The sequence below is a fragment of the Pongo abelii genome, chromosome 17, assembly GCF_028885655.2.
Source record: "Pongo abelii isolate AG06213 chromosome 17, NHGRI_mPonAbe1-v2.0_pri, whole genome shotgun sequence".
Classification (NCBI taxonomy): Eukaryota; Metazoa; Chordata; class Mammalia; order Primates; family Hominidae; genus Pongo; species Pongo abelii.
The window spans coordinates 51176034-51201950 of NC_072002.2; the positions used below are offsets into that span (position 1 = coordinate 51176034).

Genomic DNA, 25917 nt, shown 5'->3' on the forward strand with positions numbered 1-25917 from the left:
TAACTTAGAATATTTAAAAGAAAAATTATTGAATAGTACTAGAGAACCAAAAAGGCAAAAAGGGAACATTAAAGTATCATGAAAGTAGTAACTATAAGAAACAACCACAATCTCTAGAACTGGATGAGAGGGCAGAATCAGTTGGAATTATTGAAACTTAGAAGCTTAGAGGAGGGTCCCCTTAAAGCTGCAACTTGGACCTCTGGTGATGGGACACCAACCCGGCTGGTACTGCCATTTCTGAGGAGGCCTGATAAAGGCTGATTCTGTAAGGGCTGGAAAAAATTGCAAACTGGAATCAGCAGTACTTGCCAGGGTAAGGAACTCAGGGGTGACACTGTCAGTAACAGGAAGGAAATAGCCTTACTTCTTTCTTCCTGGTCTTCATCTAGTTCTTTGTGTTGGCAGAGTTCAACAGAGCGCCAGGTGGCGAAGGAGAAATGGTGTTTCCAGAGTCTTAGACTTAGCATCTCAAAACAGAGGGCGGAAGGGTAGTTTTGAGGGGGAAGTTAGTATCATAGCTACCAGTACCTCTAGGATTTCATTGTATCAATATGCCAGCCACAGTTTTACTATTCTGTAGTTAATAGACGTTTGTGTTTTCAGATTTTTGCTGTTGTTAACACAATGCCACTATTTTTTTTTTTGCCTCGTTACAAAGATTTCTCTTTTGTTCTTTTACTCAGCACATCACTAATGAAATGTCTTTTCATGGGTTATCAGCAACTTCTTCCATTGCCAAATCCATTGCCTTCTTCCCCCAGTCTATTTGTCTTTTTTAATCATTAGCACTGTTGAACCCACACTGTTCTTGAAACTTTTTGTTTCTTGTTTTCTCCTACAATGTTATATGCTTCTGATTCTCCACTTGTCCTTTCAAATGCCACTTTAAATTAAATTAAAATCCAATTACTTAAATTGAAATTAAAATCAAATGCCAATTTTCTTGGACTTGTAGATGATTTTTAAAATACTAATATTTTTTCTTAATTTTAAATACATAATTATTAAAGAAAAATTTAAAACAGAAAAGTATAAAGAATAATAAAAAATCTTAACATTATCCATAATACCATACACTGACTTTTAAATCTTTATGATTTTCTCTAGCTTGAAAGCTAGACCTATCTTTCCAGCCTCCTGCCTAGACATTTCCACATGAATGGCTTGCTGGCATCTTACATTCAGCATTTCTAAAACCAAACTTATTTTATTATCATCTTTTCTCCATTTTTTTTTCCTACTCTCTTTCCCACCTTCAGCTATTACCATTTCCAGGATTCACTTTAGGGGTTTTCAGTTGTTCTTGGCTACCAGAGGTAATTGGACTAACTTAACTTTGGTGGTTGCGCAAATGCCAAGAATTATAGCTCCTTCCTTTTACATGTTACCTACGATTCCTTCGTGACTCCCTGAGTTTATGTCTTTAAAGACCCCTCCTAATGATGCTGAGGTGCTGGGGAAAACTTTTTGTAGCACAAAAGATTAGAGTAATATGGTGTTTAAAGAGCATAGACTCTGGAACATGTGTTTAAGTCTTGATTCTGCTATTTAATTGCTATAATCCTGGATACGTACCCTTAAAGTAGAATAGGAATAGTAACTATTAATACTTAATAGCGTTGTTGTGCAAATGAAATGGAATAGTAAGTACAAAGTGCTTACAATATTCCTGGCATGAAGTGAGCACTAGATGTAGTTGTTAGCTATTGCTATTATTACTCTTTGGTTTAGTACTCTTTGGGATGAACATTAGGATATTTTGAATGCTTAGTAACTGGTGCCTCTGCTGCTAATCTTAATATACCCTTAAGCAGCATGGGGATTATGGTGTAATAACAGTTCTCAGTATCTTCTGTTGAGTATTTGTTTCTATGACATTCACAAAGGGAAAGTTGTTTCCCTAATAAACCCCAGTATTAAAGCGGGGGATATCTGCTTTTACTTTCTGTTTGCTTCTCTGTGTAAATCTCACGAAGTGTCCTAGTGGACAGTCAGTTCCTTAGCCTGTTTTTAGTTCACAGTAGGTTTAAATTGAAACAGGTAGACAGTGTTGCACCAGAGAAAAGATATCTAAGAAATTTCACCTTGCACCTAGGTTTCTTGCAAAGATTTAAAAATTGGTTTTAGAAAAAGTGTAACTAAATTTTTTTTTTTTTTAAGAATTCCTGCAGGGGAGAAATAAAGAGTGCATCATTGAAGGATTTATGTCTTGAAGACAAAAGACGCATTGCAAACTTAATTAAAGAACTGGCCAGGTGAGATAAAACCTTATATGAAATGATTTATTATACAAAAGACAACTCTTATTGAAAACAGAAAATTGCAAATATATTTTGATGACTTAATATCTTTGATCTTATGGTAGCAAAGAGTTTTGGAAAAAAGACATTCTGTGATGCCAGAATCCTCCCAAAAAGGTTAAAACAGAAGCATCAAAAGCAAACTACTTTCCAATTTACATTTTCTTATTTACTTAACTTTCCCAATTGTTTGATGCAAATATTTGTAGCGGTCATCTATTGCGGGAAGTTTTAGAAACTACTGTTGAAGTAGGTTGATATTGTTGTAATCAGAGGCGTAGCAGTTACCTTTGATTTTTTCTTCAGCACCTGAAGAAAAAATATTTCACTCACAAGAATATCTGTTGTTGCCTTGCTAACTCCTAATGCTTTTCAATTAATGGATTTTGAATTTTGATACTTAGCTGTTTGGGAGTACTATTCCAGTTTATTAATGATGTATATGAGGCACATCTACTTTGTATGTGTAATTTCTTTGTCAAATATACATGCCCAGTTTTGGGGGTCTTAAAAAGTACTTAATAAATGAGAGTATCTATAGAGAAATGGATGAATATAAATTGTAAAAGTTAAATTTACGGAGAGACCATACCTAAAAGTTGATAAAAGTTGATAAAATAGTACTACTTTTTATCATTGAATTGCAAATAAAGATAACAATATTAGGTATGTTTTGAACATATTTTGTGTTGAAGCCTTAACATAAAGTTTGTAGAGGTTTTAAAAAAGACTGAAGTTAAAAAATTACCTTACTCTAAGTCATAGAATCATGGATATCAAAGATGACTATAAGAAAGTGATGTTTTGGGAGCCAGAATATAGGGTGTGAGAATTCAAAGTACATGCCTTAGTCTGAATTTGATATGCTACCTGAGATAAGTAGTAATCTCTTTCATTAGAATTCTTTGGCTGTCCTATTTTCTAAAGTAGAGTTGTCATTAATTTCAGTGTTCTTTTATTGGGAAAACATTTCATTGTTATCCTCAGTATTTGAAGATGATGTTCTTGTGAGGCTATTACTACATAATAAGTCCTTTGATGAGGAGTTATTAAATATGTTTTGATGGTATTGAAAAGCTATTGCTATTTGACTCTTTGTTAATGGTCCTACGTTGCCGTTATTGTCCTACTGACCCATTTCATTTGAGCTGCAAAACTTGGAGAATACCTGAAATATTAGAGCATGTCATTTTGGTATTTAATAACCCTCTACTTCCTACAAAATATGCTAGGTTTTCTTTTTTTGTAATTTCTTTATAGAAGGTCAGTGTGTTAGTACAAGGTCAGTATTAGTAAAAATCTGCTTATATACTGCTAAAGAACCCCATTATTACTGTATTTACTATTAACATACAAGTATATGGGAATAATGTGTTCTTGATTTCTTAAAATTTGCTGAGTTTCCTCTACTGGATATTTCCATCTACTTTGTCTATTTTTGTCTACTCATACTTTGAAACTGTTTTCTTTGCTTTCTTATTTGCAAGACTGTTTGATTGACGTGAGAATGTAGAGAACAGAATCTCATATAAAGCAGTGGCAACAAAACATTCCCAGTTTTTATGTTCTTTTCCCTCTGAATTTTCAATCTGGTTTGAAATAGTTAAGTATACTTACTTCTCTTTTATCTTAAAAATGCTCCTTTCACTATATATTTCCCCCTTGTCACGACCTTCTTTGCATTACAAGACATAACCTTTTTTCTAGAAAGAATAGTGTATATTATTTTCTATTCTGTTACATTTTATTTTTTTATCAAGCATACTTGCTTGCTTATCAATCTGTTTATTTATAAATATGTCAAAGTGCAATTTGCATGCAATAACATGAACCAATTTTTAAGTGTAGATTTCAATGAGGTTTGACAAATGTAAGATATACAAGATTTCCTATTCATGATATACAGCATTTATGTTACTCCAAATAGTTTCCTCTAGACCTTTTACAGTCTGTTTCCCCTTTCTCCCCCATCCCAGGCAACCAGTAATATAGTTTCCATTATTATAGTTGAGTTTTACGTATTCTGGCACACCATATAAATGGCCACACAGTATATACTCTTTTACTGTCTTTTTTCCCTCTACCTAATGGTTTGGATCGGGGGTGGTAAAATACACCTAACATAAAATTTACCATCATAACTATTTTTAAGTGTACAGTTCAATGGCATTAAGTACATTCACAGTGCTGTGCAACCATCTCTACCATCCATCTCCAGAACTTTTTTTTTATCACAAACTGAAATTGTACCCATTCAATAATACCTCCTCATTCTCCTTTCCCTCTTGCCCCTAGTAATCACTTTTCTGTGTGTCTCTATAAATTTGGCTAATCTATGTAACTCATATAAGTGAAATCATACAATATTTGACCTGTGTATGTGGCTTATTTTACAGCATAATGTTTTTAGTTGTTTTCAAGTTGTTGTGTATGAGCACTCATTTTTTATTGTTGAATAGTATTTCATCATAGGCCCATACTTTAATTTGTTTATCTTTTCTTCTATTAATGGGCATTTGGGTTCTTCAGGTTTTTGCCTTTTATGAGTGAAGCTTCCATAAACATTCATGCACAAGTTTTTGCATGAACATAATTATTTTTCTTCAGTAAATGCTCAATTATATGTTAAGCTCTATAACTTTATAAGAAACTTCCAAACCGCTTCCCAACGTGATTGTGCCATTTCACATTTCCAGTAGCAACTTATGTGAGTTCCATTATTCTGTATTCTCACCAACTCTTGGTATTGTCATTTCTTTAAATTTTAGCCCTTCTAATGAGTGTAGTGGTTTCTCCTTGTAGAAATAATTAGTGTTTCCCGGTGACTAATGTGATTATTGGTGTGATAATCACATTATAGTAACATGACTAATGTGTCATTCTTCCTTAGTGAAGTGTCTGTCAAATCTTTTTCCCCTTTTTTTCACCCATCACGTTCTCTTCTTAATATTGAGGTATTAGAGTTCTTTATATATTCTGTATATGAGTTGTCAAATATGCGTTTTATTCTCAGTCTGCAGCTTCCTTTATAATTAACTTAATGCTTTCTTTTGATAAAATTTTGGATTGTGACAAAGTTCAGTTTATCAATTTTTTCCTTTTGTGGTCCAGGTTTTTAGTGCTCTATATATGAAATCCTGCCCATCACAAATTGCAAAGGTTGTTTTTCTATGTTAGAAAAGACTTCCTACAGAATTACCTTAGCCTCCTTGTCAAACTCAACTGAACATACATGCAAGGTTTATTTCTAGACTCTTTGTTTCATTCACTGATGTATATGTCTATCCTTATGCCAACACTGCACTGACTTGATTAATTTTATATTGTCTTAAAATCAGGTAAATCCTTTAGCTTTGTTCTTATTTTTGAAAATTATTTTGACTCTTTGAGGTCTTTTGCATTTCACTGTAAATTTTAGAATCAGCTTGTCAATTCCTAAAGGAAAATTGTTTCCTGGAATTTTGGATGAAGTGTATTGGACATACAGATCAATTTGAAGAAAACTAACATTATTGAGTCTTTCAATTTACAGAAAGTTATCTATTATGTATTTACATTTTCTTTAATTTTTCTAGGCAGTGATACGTCATTTTCAAGTTATAGTTGTTATATGTATCCTAAAGTTTTTTATGGCTTTTATACTATTGTAGGTGGTGTTATTAAAAATTTTATTATACATTCAATATTCAATTTTTTGATTGCTCATTTGAAAAATAGTTTTTAACATATATTGGCTTGGTATCCTTCAACCTTTTAAAATTTGCTTGTTACAGTCGTTTTTTGGTAGAATCCTTTGGATTTTGTGCATAAAAGATGTCATCTACAAATAAAAACAGTTTTGCTGTTTTCCTTTCCAATCCATAGATGCTTTTTTTTTTTTTTTTTTTTTTTTTTTTTTTTTTTTTTTTTTTTTGCACTTTTGCATTGGGTAGTACTTCCAGTACAATGTTGAATGAAAGTGATGAGTGGACATCTTTGCCTTTTCTTGTTCTTGTTCTTAAATCTTTCACCATTATGTACAATGTAAGCTGCAGATGTTTTAATGGATGTTCTTTATCAAATTGAGAAAATTTATTTTTGTTGAGAGTTTTATCTTTAGTCATAAATTGGAGTAGAATTTGTCAATTTTTTTTATCTTTTATTGCTGAACATGTGATTTTTATTTTTTTCCATTAATGAGGTAAACTACATTGATTGATTTTTGAATGTTTAATTTACCTTGTGTTCCTGGCTTAAGCCTCATTTGGTCATGTTTTGTTTTTTATTTTTATTTTTACTCCGTTGAATTGATTACTTGTTATTTTGTTAAATATATTTGTATCATCAGAAATATTTGTAGTTTTCATGAAATGTCTTAGTATATTTTAATTTAATTTTTAAAATTATAGTAAGATCTACATAAAATTTACTATTCTAACCAGTTTTTTAGTGTACAGTTCAGTAGTGGTAAGTACATTCACATTGTTGTGCAACCAGTCTTCAGAACTTCTTTCATCTTCTATGAAACGCAATGTCCATTAAACAACTCCTCATTACTCCTCTCACCAGCCCCTGGTAACCACTGTTCTACTTTCTATAGCCATGAATTTTACCACATCATTTAAGTGAAAATAATATGTGTGTGTTTTTAATGTGGTAAAATACACATGACATAAATTGATCATTAGTGACATTTAGTATACTCACAGTGTTATACAACCATCACCATTTTCTAGTTCTAGAACATTTTCATAATCCCAAAGGAAACTATCTGTTCACCAGTTACTCCCCATTTTCTTGTTTCCCCGTGACTCTGGCAGCTTCTAATCTGTTTTCTGTCTCTAAGGATTTGCTGACTCTGGTTATTCTATATAACTGGAATTATAGAATATGGAGCCTATTCTGTCCACCTTCTTTCTATTAGAATAATTTCAGGGTTGGCTGAGTAACAGTTCATTGTGTGGATATGCCACATTTTGTTTATCCATTCATACTTTGATGGACATTTGGGTTGTTTCCATCTTTTGGCTATTTAAACTACATGAATATTTGAGTACAAGTTTTGTTTGAGCATGTGTTTCAGTTATTTTGTATATATATACCCAGGAGCTGAATTGTTTAGTCTTATGGTAATTCCATGTTGAACTTTTTGAGGAAATGCCAAACTATTTTCTACAACAGCCAAACCATCTTACATTCCTATTTATGTATGAGGATTCTAGTTTCTCCACATTCTTGTCACCATTTTTTGGATTATAGCCATCCTAGTAGATATGCAGTGGTATCATGTGGTTTTGATTTACATTTCCCAGGTGGCTAATGATGCTGAAAAATCTTTTCATGTGCTTTTTGGCCATTTGTATATATCCTCTTTGAAGAAATGTCTATTCAAATCTTTTGCCCATTTAAAACAAAATTGGGGTGTTTTTCTTTTTTGTTATTATAACTGGATTTTTAGATATTCTGGATGATAGATCTTTATCAGATGTATGCTTTACAGATATTTCTTCCATTCTGTGGGTTGTCTTTTCACTTTCTCAGTGGTGTTCTTTGAAGTACAAAAGAAAAGGTAGAGAAATCTAAATTATCTACCTTTTTTATTTTATTCATTTTGATGCTTTTGTAAATGAGATGGTTTTCTTAGTATCCTTTCAGATTGTTCATTGCTGATGTAGAGGAACACAAATGGCTATTGTGTGTTGATCTTGTACTCTGAAACTTTACTGAATTTGTTTATAAGCTGTAATAGTTTTATTTATTTATTTATTGAGGATTCTCCAGGCTTTACTATATACAGTAGTCTCCCCTTATCAGGGAATATGTTCCAAGACCTTCAGTTGATGCCTGAAACTGCTGATAGTAGCAAATCCTATATATATATTTTTTTCTTATACTTACATACCTATAATAAAGTTCAATTTATAAGTTAGGCACAGTAGAGGACTAACAACAATAACTAATAATTAAATAGATCAATAAGAATAATATGCCAGCATCACTACTCTTGTGCTGTGGAGCCATTATTTACTAAAATAAGAGTTACTTAACCACAAGCACTGTCATAGCTCAATCTGATAACTGAGAGGGATGCTACATGACTAACGCCTATACAGTGTGGATATGCTGGCCAAAGGATGATTCATGTCCCAGGCAGGACTGAGTTGAACTGCACCAGCATTCATTATTTCTCTTTCTTGCCTTAGTGCTCTGCCTAGAATTTCTAGTACATTGATTAGTGGAGTGGCAGAAACAGGCATCTGTCTTTTTCCTGATCTAAGTGGGAAAGCTCTCAGTTTTTCGTCAGTGGAGTAACATGTTAGCTGTGGGTTTTTCATAAATGCCCTTTACCATGTTAAGGAACTTTCATGCTTTTCTTAGTTTGAGTGTTTTTGTCATGAAAGGGTTTTAGATTTTGTCAAAAGCTTTTCTGCATCAATTGATATGGTCATGTTTTTGTGTTTTTTTTCTGCTAATACAATGTATTACATTGATTAATTTTCTTGTGTTGAATCATCCTTGTATTCCTGAGATAAATACCAATTGGTTATATTATAAAATCATTTAATATGCTTTTGGATTTGGTTTGCTGGCATTTTGTCGGGGATTTTTGAATCTGTATTCATAAAGGATATTGTCTGTAGTTTTCTTTTCTCATAGTGTCTTTATCTGGCTTTGGCATCAGGTAATGCTGGCCTCATAACATGAATTAGAAAGTATTTCCTCTCCTTATGTTTTTTGGAAGTGTTCAAGATGGATTGCTGTTCATTCTTTAAGTGTTTGGTAGAGTTAATCAGTGAAGCCATTTGGTCCCTGGATTGTCTTTGTTGGGAAGGTTTTGATTACTGATTCAATCATTTTACTTGGTATAGGTCCATTCAGATCTTCTGTTTGTTCTTGAGTCAGTTTTGGTCATTTTTTTTTGTTTTTTAGGAATTTGTCCATTTTATCTAGGTTATCTAATTTGTTGATATACAATTGTTCATAGTATTCTCTTATAATACTTTTTATTTCTGTAAAGTTAGTAATGTCTCCATTATTTTATTTCTAATTTTATTTACATTATCTCTTATTTTCTTCATAAGCCTAGCTAAAAATTTGTCAATTTTGTTGATATCTTCAAAGTACCAAGTTTTGTTTTTATATATTGTATTTTTTTAGTTCTCTGTCTTTATTCTAATATTTATTTTCTTCCTTTTGCTGGCTTTTTGCTTAGTTTGCTTTTGGTTTCTAGTTCCTTAAGGTGTAAAGTTAAGTTACTGATTTGAGATCTCTTTTTTAATTTAAGGTAGGAATTTATAGCTATAAATTTTCCTCTGAGCACTGCTTTTTCTGCATCCCATAGTTTTGGTATGTTGTGTTTTTTTTTTCATTCATTTCAAGATCCTTTGTAATTTTCTTTGTGATTTCTTCTTTGACCTATTGATTGTTTAAAAGTGTGTTAATTTCCACATATTTGTGCATTTTTTTGTTTTTTCTTTTGTTCTTGATTTAGAATTTTATTCTATTGTGGTGGAAAAGGTACTTTGTATGTTTTCAGTCTTTTAAAATATATTGAGACTTGTTTTATGACCTAACATATTGTTTATCCTGGAGAATGTTCCATGTGCACTTGGGAATAATATGTATTTAGCTGTTATTTGGTTGAGTGTTCTGTGTATGTCTTTTAGGTCTAGCTGGTTATAGTGTTGTTCAAGTCCTTTCTTGTTACAGGCTGAAAGAATGAGGGTTGTGATCAACTCAGTATACCACTGGAGGCTATGTGAGTAAACAGCAAACTGTTTCTTATAAATGCAGAATGTCAGCAAACTGACAAACTGTGTCTGTCACCCAGTAGGAATGCTGAGGGCAGTCACGACCTAGGCACAAGTGTTTCTGGTGATTAGGCAAATCTGAAGCCTTTTAGCAAGAACATGAACCTGTGATCAGTCAAGCAGCTGACCAATCATTACCCCCTCCTCCCTGCTCTTGCTACCCAATAAATACGAAGGGCTGTGGAAGCTCAGGGGCTGCCTTTGCTCACTAGAAGCAGGGAGCTCTTTTCTTCCCCTGGACCCTTCTTTAGAACAGTTTCTTTTGTTTTTTATTATCATTTCTATGTTCATCCCTTTGTTCAGTCTAGTAATGACAGTCTCAAGCACTAATAGTAGTAACTGCTGTAATGACAGTCTCAAACAGTAACAGTAGTACCAGCTGTAATGACGGTCTCAAGTAGTAACTGTGGCAGTCTGCCACACTTTCTTATTCTTCTTCTGTCTAGATGTTCTATATGTTATTGAAAGTGTGTTATTTAATTCTCTATTATTCTAGAACTGTTTATTATCTTCAGCTATGTTAATATTTTCTTCATATATTTTGAGGTGCTGTTTGGTATATATTTTTATAATTTTTGTATCTTCTTGGGGAATTGACTATCTCTGCCTATTGTAGCATTCTTTGTTTTAAAGGCTATTTGTTTGATATTAATAAAGCAAACTAAACTGTTTTTTGGTTAATATTTGCATGTTACTTGAATGGAATAAATTTTTCCATCTTTTAACTTTCAACCTTTGTGTCTTTTGATTTAAAGTGATTATCTTCTGGAGAATATAAACCTGTAGTTAGATTATGATTTTTAAAGATCCTGTAGTTAGATTATGACTTTTAAAGATTTATCTCCACCTTTTATTTGATGAGTATAACCCATTTACATTTAAAGTAATTACTTAGAAGAAATGACTATTTTGCATAGGTGTATGAAAAGACATTTCTTTATTTGTTCCTTAGTTACCCCAATAGTACTGTCATTTCTGTTTGATTTTTTTCTAAGGTATTCATTTTCGTTCCCTCTTCATTTCTTTTTCTATATATTTTTAAAGTTATTTTCTTAGTGGTTACCCTGGGGCTTACAGTTAACATAGTAAATTTGTGACACTCTAATTTGAATTTTTACCAACTTAGCTTCAATGGCACATTAAAAACTCTGCCTCTACACAGCTGCATCTTCTATCCCATGTTGTTATTGTCATTAGTTACATTTTTATACACTGTGTGCTTTTTTTAATTTTTTAATTTTTATTTTTTTGACAGAGTCTTGCTCTGTTGCCCAGGCTGGAGTGCAATGGCTCAATCCTGGCTCACTGCAACTTCCGCCCTCTGGGTTCAATTGATTCTCCTGCCTCAGCCTCCCGCATAGCTGTTACAGGTGCCCGCCACCAAGCCCAGCTAATTTTTTTGTATTTTTAATAGAGACGGGGTTTCACCAGGTTAGCCAGGCTGGTCTCGAACTCCTGACCTCAGGTGATTCACCCACCTCAGCCTCCCAAAGTGCTGGGATTATAGGCGTGAGCCACTGCACCCGGCCAACTGTGTGCTTTTTATGGGCTGAATTGTGTCCTCCCTAAATTCATATGTTGAAGTGTTAATCCTCAATATCTCAGAAGGTGATTGTGTTTGGAGACTGGTCCTTCAAAGTAGTTATTAAGGTTAAGTGAGATCATATGGGTAAGCCTTAATCCAACGTGACTGTTATCTATATAAGAAGAGTGGATTAGAACAGAGACATGCATGCATACAGTGGAAAGACTATGTGAGGACACAGCAAGAAGGCAGCCATCTGGGAGAGACTTCAGAAGAAACTAATCCTGCTGACACCTTGATCTTGGACTTCTAGCCTCCAGAAATATGAGGAAATAAGTTTCAGTTGTTCAGGCTACTCAGTCTGTGGTACTTTGTTATGGCAGCCCTAATGAATTAATATGGTGCTCATTAACTTGGATTGATAATTATTGTTTAAATTGTCTTTTAAATCATATTCAAAGTAAAAGAAGTTCCATATCAAAAATACAATACTACTGACTTTTGTATTTACTTATCTAGTTACCTTTACCAGTTTTCTTTATTTCTTTAGATGGCTGTGAGTTATTGTTTAATATTTGTTCATTTTAGCCTGAAGGACTCTTGTTAGCATTTCTTGTAGGACGGGTCTACTAGTGATGAACTCACTCAGCTTTTGTTCCATTGGGAATATCTTAATTTTCCCATCCTCCCCCCCTTTTTTTTAATTTTGAGAGTTAAGTTCACATAATGTTAAATCATCCATTTTAAGTACACAAGGCAGTGGCATTTAGTATATACACAGTGTTGTGCAACCACAATCTTTATCTAGTTTGAGAACATTTTCATCACTCCAAAAAAATCTTCACACTCATTTAATAAATAAACAGTATTTATTTTCTCCTCCCTTCAGCCCCTGGTACCCACCAGTTTACTGTTTCTGTTGATGACCTATTCTTGATATTTTATATAAATGGAATTATATAGTGTGATCTTTTGTGTTTGGCTTCTTTCACAATGTTTGCAAGGTGAATCTATGTTGTAATGTGTAGCAGTACTTCATTTCTTTCTATGCTAAATCAGATTCCATTGTAAAGTTTTACCACAATTTATTGATTTATTCATCTGTTGATAGCCTTTTTTGTTTGTTTTCACTTTTTGACTATTGTGTATAGTGCTGCTATGAACATTTACGTACAAGGATTTGTTTTGAGTACGTTTTCAAATTCCTTTGGGTATACACCTAGGAATGGGATTGCTGGATTGCATGGTAATTCTATGTTGAAGTTTGTGAAGAGCCGTGAAAATGTTTTCTGCAGCTGCAGAGTGTTTTAATATTTCTACCATCAATGTACAAGGATTCTGGTCTCTTCACATGCTTGCCAACACTTGTTATTTTCCATTTATTATATTATAGCTATCTTAGATTTAAATGATATCTTATTGTAGTTTTGTTTTGTATTTGTTTAATGACTGTTTATGTTGAGGGTCTTTTCATGTGCTTGTTGTCCATTTGTGAATCTCCCTTGTAGAAATATCTGTTCAAGTCCTTTCTCCATTTTTTAATTGGATTGGTTGTTGTTGTTGAGTTGTAATATTTCTTTATATGTTTGGTTACTAGCATTTTATCAGATTATATGACTTACAGATATTTTCTGCCAATTCTTTTGGGTTTTCTTTTCAGTTTCTTGGTGGTGTCCTTTGAAATACAAAAGTTTTGAATTTTGATTAAGTCTAAATTCTTTATTTTTTATTTTGTTGCTTGTGTTTCTAGTGTCAGATATAAGAAACTGTTGCTAAATCCAAGGTCATGAAGATTTACATCCCTGTGTTTTCTTCTGAGAGATTTATGGTTTTAACTGTTATATTTAAGTAGTTAATTCATTTTGACTTAATTTTTATATATGATGTGATAGAGGCATCCACTATCTTTCTTTTGCATGAAGATATCCAGTTGTCCCAGTTCTCCTTTCATTTTTGAAGGATAGTTTTGCCAGATATTGGATTGTTAGTTAAAAGGTTGTTTTTTTTTTCTTTCAGGATTTAAAATATGTCATTCTGCCACCTTCCGGCCTTCATGGTTTCTCATTAGGAATTGACTATCTTATTGAAGATTCCTTGTGTATGATGAATCATTTCCCTCTTGTTTTTAAGATTTTCTCTTGTCTGATTTTAGACAGTTTTATTATAATATGCTTTGGTGTGGATTTCTTTTTTTATCCTCTTTGGAGTTTGTTGACATTTTTGGATGTGTAGTCATGTCTTTTATCTAATTTGGGAAGTTTTTTGGACATTTCTTCAGGTATGCCTTTTTGCCTTTCTTTCTCTCTTCTTCCTTTGTGACTTCCATTATATGCATGTTGATACCCTCGATGTCATTCCACAGGTCCATTAAACTCTCTTCACTTTTTCTTTCTGCTCCTTAGATTGAATAATTTCAATTATCCTACCTTCAAGTTTGCTGATTGTTTTCTTGTGCCTTCTCACATCTGCTGTTGAACTCCTCTGGTCATTTTTAAATTTTGAGTATTATACTTTTCAGGTCCTGAATTTCTAGTTGGTTCCTTTTTATAATTTTGTTCTCTTTATTGATATTCTCTATTTGTTCAGGTGTTGTTTTCCTGGTTTTCCTTAGTTTCTTGACAATAGTTATTTTAGTTCTTTGAGTGTATTCAGGACAGTTGATTTCAAGTCTTTGCCTAATAAATCCAATATGTAAGCTATCTCAATGTAGCTTTCTATTAACTTCTTGTTCTCCTATTAATGGGTCAAAAATTCTTATTTCTTTTTATGCCTTATAGTTTTTATTGACAACTAACATCTTGAATGTTATAATATGGTAATTGTGGAAATCTAGATTTCCTTCACCTTCCCAGAGTTTGGTGTTGCTTGTTGAGGTCTGCTGTTGCCTGTTTGCTTAGTGACTTTTCCAGACTATTTTTACAAAGACTTCCTTGTCATGTAGAGTCTCTGAAGTCTTTGTTTTGTTATTTCAATGTCAGCCAGTGACTTGACCTTGAACCACTGAAGCCAAAAAGAGAAAAACATACTCTCTCAGTCATTTTAGATTGGCTCTAATCTGGTATATTCCTTCAACGTTCAGACAACGTTAGTCTACAACTCTGCCTTAGCCTCCAGCTACTGCTTGCACTGAGCCTAAAGATCAGCCAGAGCTATGTACCTTTTATAAGGTCTTTTCTGAGCATGCCTATCGCTATCAGCATATGCATTACACTCTGGATTCCCTGGTATATGTAGAAGCCACTCGAAGCCCTTATTTTACCAAATATGTTCTTTTTTATTCTTCCCTTTCCTAAACATTTTAGTCCATCTACTTGTTCCACCTGCTGTCTCTTTTCCCGGGTATCTGTGAGTAGTATATGTCTTTAAGTGATTTTGACAGACAGTGCTTGGAAATCTGCTCTAGCCTGAAGGAGCTGACACAAAAGCAAGCCTCTCTGCCAGTCTATCAGGTCAAAATAAATGGCCACAAATATTTGATAACAAGGTCCATATTGTCCCATTAGTACCAGCAAGCCTCACCAAGATTGAGCCATCATCCTGGCGGCCGCCATTGACCTGGGGAATGGGGGATGAATGGTAAGTGGACAAGCGAAAACACCATACCATCCTTTTACCAAAATTTCCCAGCCTCTTTCCTCATTAAGAACTCCCCTGGTTACTATGAGTTTTGATTAGCTTTCAGAGTTCTGAAAAAGTTGATTTTGTTAGTTTTTGCCAGCTTAACAGTCACTTCAGTGAAGAGAAATTTTTGGAGCCCCCTACTCTGCTATGTTTTGAGATGATACCCCTCCATGGTGGTGTTTTTAAATACTTGGGGATTTTCCAGAAAACTTTTTTAAAAATTGGTTTCTAATTTAATTATTTTAAGGTGAGAGACTATACTTTATATGATTTTGGCCTTTCTATATTTATTGAAACTTGTTTTATGGTGCTAGGCTATGACTAATTTTGAAAAATGTTTCATGTGCTTTTGAAAATAATGTTTGTTCTATCATTGTTTATAGTGGTCTGTGGTTGCCAATTAAGTCAAGTTGATTGATAGTTTTATTCAAGTTTTCAATATTTATACTGATTTTCTTTCTCTTTATATATGGTATACATATTACCAAAAAAGGAATGCCGTTATCTCCAGCTATACTTGTAGATTTGTCTGTTTCTCCTTTCATTTCTGTCAGTTTTGCTTCACTTACATTGAACTTGTGATAATAGATTAATACACATTTACAGTTATTATATTTTCTTGATAGACTATTTTATCATCATATGCCCCCCTTCATCCCTGCTAATATTAGTTGTCCTGTAGTCTGCTTTTTCTGATATTAATATATCCATGGCAGCTTTCTTTAAAATTAGCATTTGCATGGTATACTTTATTTTTTTCTTTAAGCATTTTATCTTGAAATAATTTTAGACTTACAGATGAGTAACAGATAGTTCAGAGAGTTCCCATTTAGCTTTCATTCAGCTTTCCCTAGTATCTACAGCTTATATAACTATAGTATATTTATTAAAACTAAGAAATTAACACTGGTATAGTACTGTTCATTAGCCTATCAACTTTGTTTGGGTTTTCCTGGTTTTTAACCCTTAACCTATTCCCATTCCAGGATCCAATTCAGTATGCCACATTGCATTTAGTTGTCATATCTTCTTAATCTTCCCCAATATATATAGCTTTCCTTGTTTTTCATGACCTTGACACTTTTGAAAAATACTGGTCAGTTTTTTTGTAGACTGCTCCTTAATTTGGGATTTGATATCTTCTAGGACTAGACTGGGTTTTTGGGAAGAATTCCACAGAGGTGAAGTGCCCTTTCCATCACACATGATGCATCATCAGCATATGATACCACCATGACCTACTATGGTTGATTAACGCATGTTTTCTCTTAATACTTTTATGGTTGCCTTTTTTTACACTTAAATCTCTGATCCATTTGTAACTTTTCCTAGTGAATAGATTTAATTTTTTTATATGACTTTCTAAAAATTCCAGTACCATTTATTAAATTTTTCATTTTTTCCCCTTGGATTGAGATGCAGTCTTTTTTTATACATACAACTTCATGGGCAATTAAATCTTCTGTGTTTTTATGATACGTCCCATAAGCAATTGAATCTTTTGTATGTTTATATTTCTATCCATTTGTGTGCCAATATTAAACTATTTTAATTATATCTTAATATCTGTGTGTATCTTTATACTCCTTCTCCCCACCTTCATTGTTCATTTTAACAAGTGCAGTTTCCTCTCTATTCTTGTTTCATTATGTCTCCTTTATTTTTTAATTTTCTTTCATCAGCAGAAGAGTTTTGATGGCCTTATTTTGTTTTCTTATTTTATTAAATTTATGTTTGTTGGGTTCTTTTTTCTGTTCTCAATTTTATTATTGGATTTTTTTCAGTTTTCATATATATTGGCATGAAGTTGTTCAGAGTTGATTATTTTTTAATGTCTATATCTAAATGATGTGCCTTAAAAAAAAGATCAGTTCCCTCCCTCACTCCTTGCCTCCCTGCCTTCCTGCCTTCTTTTCTTCCCTCCCTCCTTCCCTTCTTCCTTCCCTCCCTCCTTCCCTGCCTGTCTCCCTCTCTCTCATTCTCTCACTCTCACTCTCTCACTCTCTCTTTCTCTCTTTCTTTCTTTTTGGGGACAGTGCCTCGCTGTGTTGCCCAGGCTAGTCTTGAACCCCTGGGCTCAAGCTCTCCTGCCTCAGCCTCCCACAGTGTTGGGATTATAGATGCGAGCGACTGCACTCTGCCTTCTTGTATTTTTTGCTTTGAAAAATTCTGCTCTTTATTATTTTTGTCTTTTTTTTTTTTTTTTACAGGAGTTGAATTTATTCTTCTGTCTTTATTGTCCATTTTTTTTTACAGGAGTTGAATTTATTCTTCTATACCTAACTTTTTATAATAGATATGTAACTCATTGATTTTCATTTCCTTTTTTCTTTTTTAATGTATGCTTATAAAACAGTATCTCTCTAAATGTTTTCTTATTCCACATATTTTGATATGTAATATTTTACTATCATCCATTTAAAAATTTTCTTTAATTTTTGATGTTTTATTTAAATGCTTATTTCTTAATTTGTAAACAAATTGGGGATCTTCTGTGTATATTTGTTAGCTATCTGAATTGAATTGTGAAAAGAATGTATTTTGTGTGATTTTACTAGTTTGAAAAAATCTTGGAACTTGCTTTACTAGCATACCATATGGTCGTATTTTGAATATGTTCATATATGTTTAAAAGAATACATGTTTTTGCTTGTTGAGGGCGTTGTTCTTTTTATATTCATTAAGTCATCTTGATTATGTTCAAATCTTCTATTTACTTAGTGATTTTTTTAACTCATGAATTTCTGAGAAAGATGTTTTAAAGTTTCCCACTGTGATTTGAGACTTATTTCTCTTAGTTTTATCAATTTTGCCTTGTGTGTTTGACTCTATATTTATTAGTTTTATACAATTATAATTGCATTTTTTTTCATTGTTGTTAAATGAACCTCTGGTTACCCTGGAGATTTGTAGTATGCATTCTTGACTAATCACAGTTGTTGAATATTAATTGGCACTTTTAGCTTTTCTAAACAGTGCAAGAACTTTAGAACACATGAGCCACATTTTCCTTTCTTGGTATAAATTATGTTACATGTTACAGTTCTGTGTGTTTACATGTATATTTAAATTTTAACAGCATAATATCACTGCTCTTTTTAATATTTTAAAATAATTTTAAGCTTACAGAAAAATTGTAAAAATATCACATGGTGAGAGAATAGGAAATGAACTGATAAGCTTTTTGGCAGAATGAAAATGTTTAAAATTAGATTATGGTGATGGTTACAGAACTCTGTAAAATATACTAAAAGCCATTTAATTGGATATTCTAAATGGTTGAACTTTATGATATGGAAAAAATATCTCAATAAGCTATTTTTAAAAAATAGTACAGAGGGTTCTCTTCCCTTCCCCTAGCTTTCTCTAATGTTAACATCCTGAATAATCATGGTGAAATTATAAAAAATTAACCTTAGTACAGTACTGTTAATTGCTACAGGGTTTATTCAGATTAGACTAGTGTTTTTTAATAAACAAATATGTTCTTTTCTGTTCTAGTATCCTGTTTTGCATTCAGTTTTCATGTTCCTTTAGTCTCCTCCTGTTTGTGGCAATTCCTTAGTTTTATCTTGCCTTCCAAGTCTTGACACTTTTGAAGAGTACTAGTCAGATGTTTTGTAGTATTTCCTTCCATTTGTTTTTTTCTCATGATTATATTGTTTTCTGATACGTTATATCGGGGGTACATGAGGTTGATGTGTTGATATGTCTTATCACTGGTGGTTTTAACTTTTGTCACTTGGCCAGTGTGCTAGGTTTCTCCCCTGAAAAGTTATTATTTTTCTCTGTGTAATTAATTAATATCCTGGGGGAGATCCATTGAGACTATTCAAATATACTGTTTGTTCTGAAACTTTTATCCGCCAGTGTAAGCATCCATCCAAGAAACTTGCCTGCAACTATTACAGTGATGTTCTAATGGTTACTTTATATTTCCTTTATTTGTTTTGCATTTATTAATTCGAATTCATATTTAAGGATGACCTCTCCCTTTTGCCCTTATTTATTTATTTATTACAGTATTTATTTTGTTATTTATTTTTATCAGTATCAAACTCATGGATATTTATTTTCTTCTTTTTTTCTGTTTAGACAGGATCTCATTCTGTTGCCCAGGCTGAAGTAGTGATGTGATTATGGCTTAATGCAGCCTCAACCTTCTGGGCTCAAGCAGTCTTCCCATCTTAGCTTCCCAAGTAGCTGAGACTACAGGCATGCACCATCACGCTCAACTAATTTTTTTTTTCTTTTGTAGATATGGGGTTTCATCATGTTGCCCAGGCTGGTCTTGAACTCCTGGGCTCACACCATCTACCAACCTTAGCCCCCAAAAAGTGCTGGGATTACAGGCATAAGTCACTGTGTCCAGTCCCATTTATTTTATTCTAATCCAGGACTCACAAAAACAAAAATGAAACAAGATGTTACATTAAAAAAAGAAACAACTTTTTGTTTTGAGATAATTGTAGATTCACCTGCAGTTGTTAGAAATAATACAGAGAAAGCCCATGTACCTTTTACCCAGTTTTTACCAATGGTAATGTTTTGATTACAGTACAATATCACAGGAAATGGACATTGATAGAATCCATCAATTGTGTACAGATTTCGCCAATTTTACATGTATTTATTTGTGTTTGTCTTTAATTCAGTGCAATTTTTTCATGTGTAGATTTGTGTACCATTGCCGTAGTCAAGATATGAAACAGTTTCTTTTCTACTCATGCTATCTTTTTATAGTCACAGGTACTTTCTTTCCTAGCAGCTGCCTTCTCTAATTTCTAGGAACCACTAATCAGCTGTCTCTATGATTTTGTCATTTCAAGAAAGCTATGTAAGTGGAATCATACAGTATGTAACATTTTGTGACTGACTTTTTTTTTTTTAAACTCAGCATAATTCTCTTTAGGTCCATTCATGTTGTTGCATGTATCAATAATTTGTTCCTTTTTACTGCTAACTGATATTTCATGATAGAGATGTACCGCAGTTTGTTTAATCATTCACCTGTTGAAGGACATTTGTGTTGTCTCCAGTGTTATAAATGAAGCTGCTATGAACATCCGTATGTAGGTTTTTGTGTGAACATCACATTTTAATTTCTTTGGGATACTGTAACTAATGTTTAGTTTCATAAGAAACTACTAAACTATTTTCCAGAATTGTTGCACCATTTTACATTCCCAACAGCAATGTAAGAGAACTTCTTGCATTCTTGCCAACATTTGTTATAATTAATTTCTGTTCTAGTCATTCTGGTAGGTGCTTAGGGATATCCCATCTCTATTTTAATGTGCATTTCTCTAATGGGCAGTGATGTTGGACATTGTTTCATGTGCTTATTATTTCCATCTGTGTCTTCTTCAGTGAAATGTCTATTCATTCCTTTAGCCCCATTTCTTATTGCAATTTTTTTGTTGTTGTAACTTGAATTTTGAGAGTTCTTTATATGTTCTAGATAAAAATCCTTTATTGGATATGTACTTTGCAAATACTTTTATCTAGTTTGTAGCTTGCCTTTCATCCCCCTTCACTGAGTTTTTCCTAGAATAAAAGTTTTGAATTTAACCAGGTCCAGTTTTTCAGTGTTTTTTCCCTTTTTAAGCCCATGATCCATTTTGAGTTAACTTTTGAATAACATGTGAGGTTGAGGTTCTTTTTTTTTTTTCCCCGATTGATGTACAGTTATTCTAGCACCATTTGTTGAAATCTTTTTTGCACTTTTGTCAGAAATTGGCATATTCATATAGGTCTTTGGGTTCTTTTTTCTGTTCCACTGGCCTATGTGTCTATTTCTCTGTCAACTGCCTTGATTACTGTAGCACTATAGTAAGCCTTAATACTAAGTAGAATGACTTTTCCTACTCTATTCTTTTTCAAAATTATTTTAGCTCTTCTAGTCCTGTGCCTTTCCACAATAATTTTGGAATAAGCTTGTTAATGTCTACATAAAATTCTGCTGTTATATTAATAGGTGTTACATTAAACTATAGATCAGATTTGGGAAGAATCGCTGCCTTTGCTGTGTTGGGTCTTCTCATCTATGAACATGGTATGTTGCTCCAATTATTTAGGTCTTTTATTTCTTACAATAGCTTTTTGTAATTTTCAGGATACAGATACTGTACATATTTTCTTATATCTAAGTATTTAATTTTCTTTGGAGCAATTGTAAAAGTTATTACATTTTTTAATTCTGCTGTTCACATTTTTGTTGACAGTATGTGGAAATATGATTGAATTTTGTCTGTTGATCTTGACTCCTGCAACCTTGCTGAACTCAGTTATTAATTCTAGGAGTTTTGCTATTTATTCTTTGGGATTCTTTTATGCAGACTATCATGTCATTTGCAAATAGGGACAGTTTTATGACTTCCTTTCCAATGGGTATCTCTTTTATTTCTATTTCTAAACTTCTGGTCCTAACTAGGATTTCCAGTGCTATGTGAGTAAGAATAATGAGAGAGGACATCCCTGCTATGTTCTTGATTTTAGGTGGAAGGCATTCAGCCTATCACCATTATTCCTAGTTTTATAAGATTTTTATTATGATTGCATGCTGAATTTTGTTAAATGCTTTTTCTCTGTCAATTGATATGATCACATGAGTTTTCTTCTTTAGCCTATTGATAAGGTATTACACTGATTGATTTTTGAAAGTTGAATCAGCCTTGCGTACCTATAGTGCCTCACTTGTTTTATATATATATATATATATATATATTTTTTTTTTTTTTTTTTTTTTTTTTTTGAAACGGAGTCTTGCTGTGTCGTGCAGGCTGGAGTGCAGTGGCACAATCTCGGCTCGCTGCAAGCTCTGCCTCCCGGGTTCACGCCATTCTCCTGCCTCAGCCTCCTGAGTAGCTGGGACTACAGGCGCCCGCCACCATGCCCGGCTAATTTTTTGTATTTTTAGTAGAGACAGGGTTTCACTGTGTTAGCCAGGAGTTATAATTGTTTTTATGTGTTGCAGGATTTGATTTTCTATTACTTTGTTTGTAATTTTTATATCAAAGTGGTCTGTTGTTTTTTTTTTTTTTTTTTGTACTGTCTTGGTCTGTTTTTGGTATTATAATAATACTAGCCTCAAAATGAGTTAGGAAGTGTTCCCTCTTCTTCTATTTTCTGGAATAAACTGTGGAAAAATGTTGCTAATTCTTATTTAAATATTCACTGAAGCCATCTAGGCTTGGAGAGTTAATATAACTTTTTAGTTAAAAATTCAATTTCTTTAATGGCTTTCAGATTATTCAAGTTGTCTATTTCATCTTGGTTGAGCTTTGGGAGCTTGTGGTTTTCAATAATTGTTTCTTTTTTTAAAGCTAATTTTTAAGTTAATGACTTCAGGATCTGTGCTTTCATTTCTGATATTAGTGATTTGTTTATTTTTTTACCTTTGTTTTGCTAGGTTTGGTTTATTGACTTTTTTTTTCAAAGAACTAGCTCTTTATTTTGTTGATTTTTCTCTATTTTTTGTTCTCTATTTCATTGATTTTTTTTCACTCTTATTTCTATTCTATTATTTCCTTCTTTCTCATTGCTTTGGACTTATTTTCCTCTTCTTTTTTTTATGTGTAATAGTAGGAACTTAGAGATCATTCTTTTTCAATGTAAGCATTTAATGCTATATACCTTCTTCTCAGCACTACATTTACTGTACCCTATTTTAATTCGTTCTATTTTCATTTTTATTTCATTCTTCTTTGATTTTATTTTCATTCAATTCTATGTATTTTTATATTTCCCTTGAGACTTCTTTGATCCACAATTTTTTAAGAACCATGCCATATAATTTCCAATCATACGGAGATTTTTTTCGTCTTTCTGTTACTGATTTCTAGCTTAGTTCTATTATGAATAGAGAATAACTTTTAAAATGATTTTGAGCCTTGTTTTATGATGTAGTATATAGTTGATCTTGGTGAATGTTCATAAGTGCTTAAAGAAAACATTTATAATTGTAACTCTCTTGGATGACTTTGAGAGATCTGTTTCCTGTTAGCTTTAATATATTCCCCCCTCCTTTTTTTTGTTTAGTAATCCTGTATGTAACTAATCTTTTTATCTGTGTTGCTACTCCCTCTGCTGCACAGAAGTCATCTTTATTTTGCTGAAACTCAGACTCCTGTTTCAGTCCATCGCCCTCTGATGGATGCCCTCTTCTCCCTGCTTGTGTTGCAGCACACCAGTTCAGGATACACTCTGCTTGAATGCCCTTCTTATGCCTCTCTAGTTCTGACTCTTCATGTTGGACCATCCTCTCACTTTATACTGTCATATCCCACACCAGGCCACTGCTTTGTGATCATGTCCTCCTTACCCTTTTTCTGGCTCTGACTCTGCCTGTTGGTCTGCTCCCTTGTGTGGATGTCCTCTTTACCCACCTCAGGCTTTGTCATTCCACATCAGACTGCCCCTTTTTGAGGATAACCCTGCTCTCTGCCTGGGCTCTGATGCTACACATGGGGCTGACCCATTGAGTATATGTCCTCATCCTCCTTAAGCTCTAATACCCTGTTTCAGGTTAACTGTTTGTTGGCTAATCTTCACCAGTACCCACTACCAACCCCTGCATAGATCCGCTCCTCCCCATGCTTGGGCTCTGAATCTCTATGCTCAGTCACCCCAGTCCTCCTGCAAGGACACCCACCTCACCTTAATTTGGTTCTGCTACATCATGCTAGGCTGCTTCTCCACATGGATGTCCTTCTTCTCTTACTTAGGTTCTGACACTGGGCTGGTATTAGACCACCCCGATATGTGGATGCCCTTGTCAGCCAAGGGATGCTTGAGCCCCAACATCCCACCCCAGGAAACTCTTCTGTACAGATGCTCTCTTTATCCCCCTCAGATTCTGACTCTGCTTGTCATTATGGTCTTAGAATTGTTCAGGAAGGAAAAGGAAAGTGGAAAATAAATTTAAAAAAAGGAATGAAAGCTCAAATTTCAGATGAGAAAAAAGTGATCTCTTCGAGTAAAGACATTAAGTGTATTTCCTTGTTAATGAATAAACACATTATATTTATATACTTTTTTCCCAATTATATATAAAATAAGACAAACCCTCTGCTTCTTTTGTCTTCTGCCTATCTTGCCTGATATATTGCATTTTTAATCAGTCAACTTTTGGATTAATAGAGAATAATAAAAAAGTATTAATAGAGAATGACTAGGAGGCTGAAGTTTTAAAAGTTGTTTTGATTTACATCTTTTCAGAAAATAATAGCAGTGAGGCATGAAGGATGTTGAATTTATATTAAAGGTCAAACCAAGTGGGAGAAAAATGTCAGAAGATTTAGAAAAACTTATATATTCCTATGACATATTCAAGTATAGCATGCTTAAAGAGTTTCAGCTGTTGTACACATCCACTAACATTATTTTGGAGAAGTCACTCAGAGTGCTTGGTACCCAACACTGTCCATTGACGAGCATATTTTCAGAAGGATATAATATTCATCAGCTCTCAACACAACATATAAAACAAATAACATGTGATATAGTTTGGATATTTGTCCCTTCCCAAATCTCATGTTGAAATGTGATCCCCAGTGTTGGAGGTGTGTCCTGGTGGGAGGTGATTGGATCATGGGGTTGGATTTCTTATGAATGGCTTAATGCCATCCTCTTTGTGCTATTCTTGTGATAGTGAGTTCACTATTCTCACTATCATGAGAAATGAATCGTTTAGCTTTTAAGCAACAACAGAATCTCATTGTTTAAAAGTATGTGGCACCTCCCCCACCATCTTGCTCCTGCTTTCACCATGTGAAGTGCCAGTTTGCCTTCTGCTGTGGGTAAAAGCTTTCTGAGGCCTCCCCAGAAGCAGATGCCAGCACTGTGTTTTCTGTACAGCCTGCAGAACCAGGAGCCAATGACACCTCTTTTCTTATACATTACCTAGTCTCAGGTATTTCTTCATAGCAATGCAAGAATGGCCTAATACAGCATGTTTTTCAATTACAGAGTGACATGCAGCATAAAGTCAAAGCAAAAACTATAACTTCTTTTTAATGGTGTGGTTGAAGTTTAAAGCATTCTTACAAGAGCATGGCCAAGAGTGGCTTTCATGTATCTAGGAGGGTTTAATTGAAGCCTTCTCTGTGAGGTCCTCTTTAGTTAGTATTTTTATGGGTAAAATGTGTGAAAGAACAGTAAAGATGCCTATATAAATGGGAATAAAAGTGAAAATAAAAGTGAATAAAAGATATAAATAAATTTTAGAATTGGTATACTAGACGGAACAATTGATGCATTCAAACAGGGTGAAAGACAATAGTAACAAGCTCAGCATATTATGTGCCTAAGAATAAAAACAAATTAGAAATTTATATTAAAGAAAGACTTACTGGTTAGGCCCCATAGACTAAAATAAAGAAATATCTGGTTCATAATTAAATGTAACTTGAATGTGATTCAGCCATTTGCACTGCTTGACAAGAAAACAGATTAAAATGCCTGGTATGGTTTTCAGTAATCTATGGATGTCTCCTTAATAATCTGTATATGCTCAGGAAACTTTTTTGCTTGTTTTAGCCATGCTAATAAAAGAATGGAATACGAATGTGAGTCTGAATTTATGGGCTAATGAAAGACAGAAGCCACAAAGATAAATTAGGGATATAGTGAATTATTTAGCTTGTAGAAGAGAGTGCTAAGGGATGAGTTGATATAT

General features: G+C 33.4%; 1 protein-coding gene and 1 long non-coding RNA gene across 9 annotated transcripts in view; one reads left to right on the forward strand and one right to left on the reverse strand.

The window, feature by feature from the left end:
* KIAA1328 (KIAA1328 ortholog) overlaps nt 1-25917 on the forward strand; it is a 387444-nt gene that overhangs the window by 13305 nt on the left and 348222 nt on the right. For 7 of the 8 annotated variants that reach the window (NM_001374109.1, XM_054537561.2, XM_054537562.2 and 4 more), the window contains 1 exon segment: nt 2164-2258. The exons of the other annotated variant lie outside the window; for it this stretch is intronic. In NM_001374109.1, the coding sequence (NP_001361038.1) occupies nt 2164-2258 (95 nt within the window). 8 annotated transcript variants of the gene reach the window in all.
* LOC103892970 (uncharacterized) overlaps nt 1-25917 on the reverse strand; it is an 88878-nt gene that overhangs the window by 7356 nt on the left and 55605 nt on the right. The gene's annotated exons all lie outside the window — the stretch shown is intronic.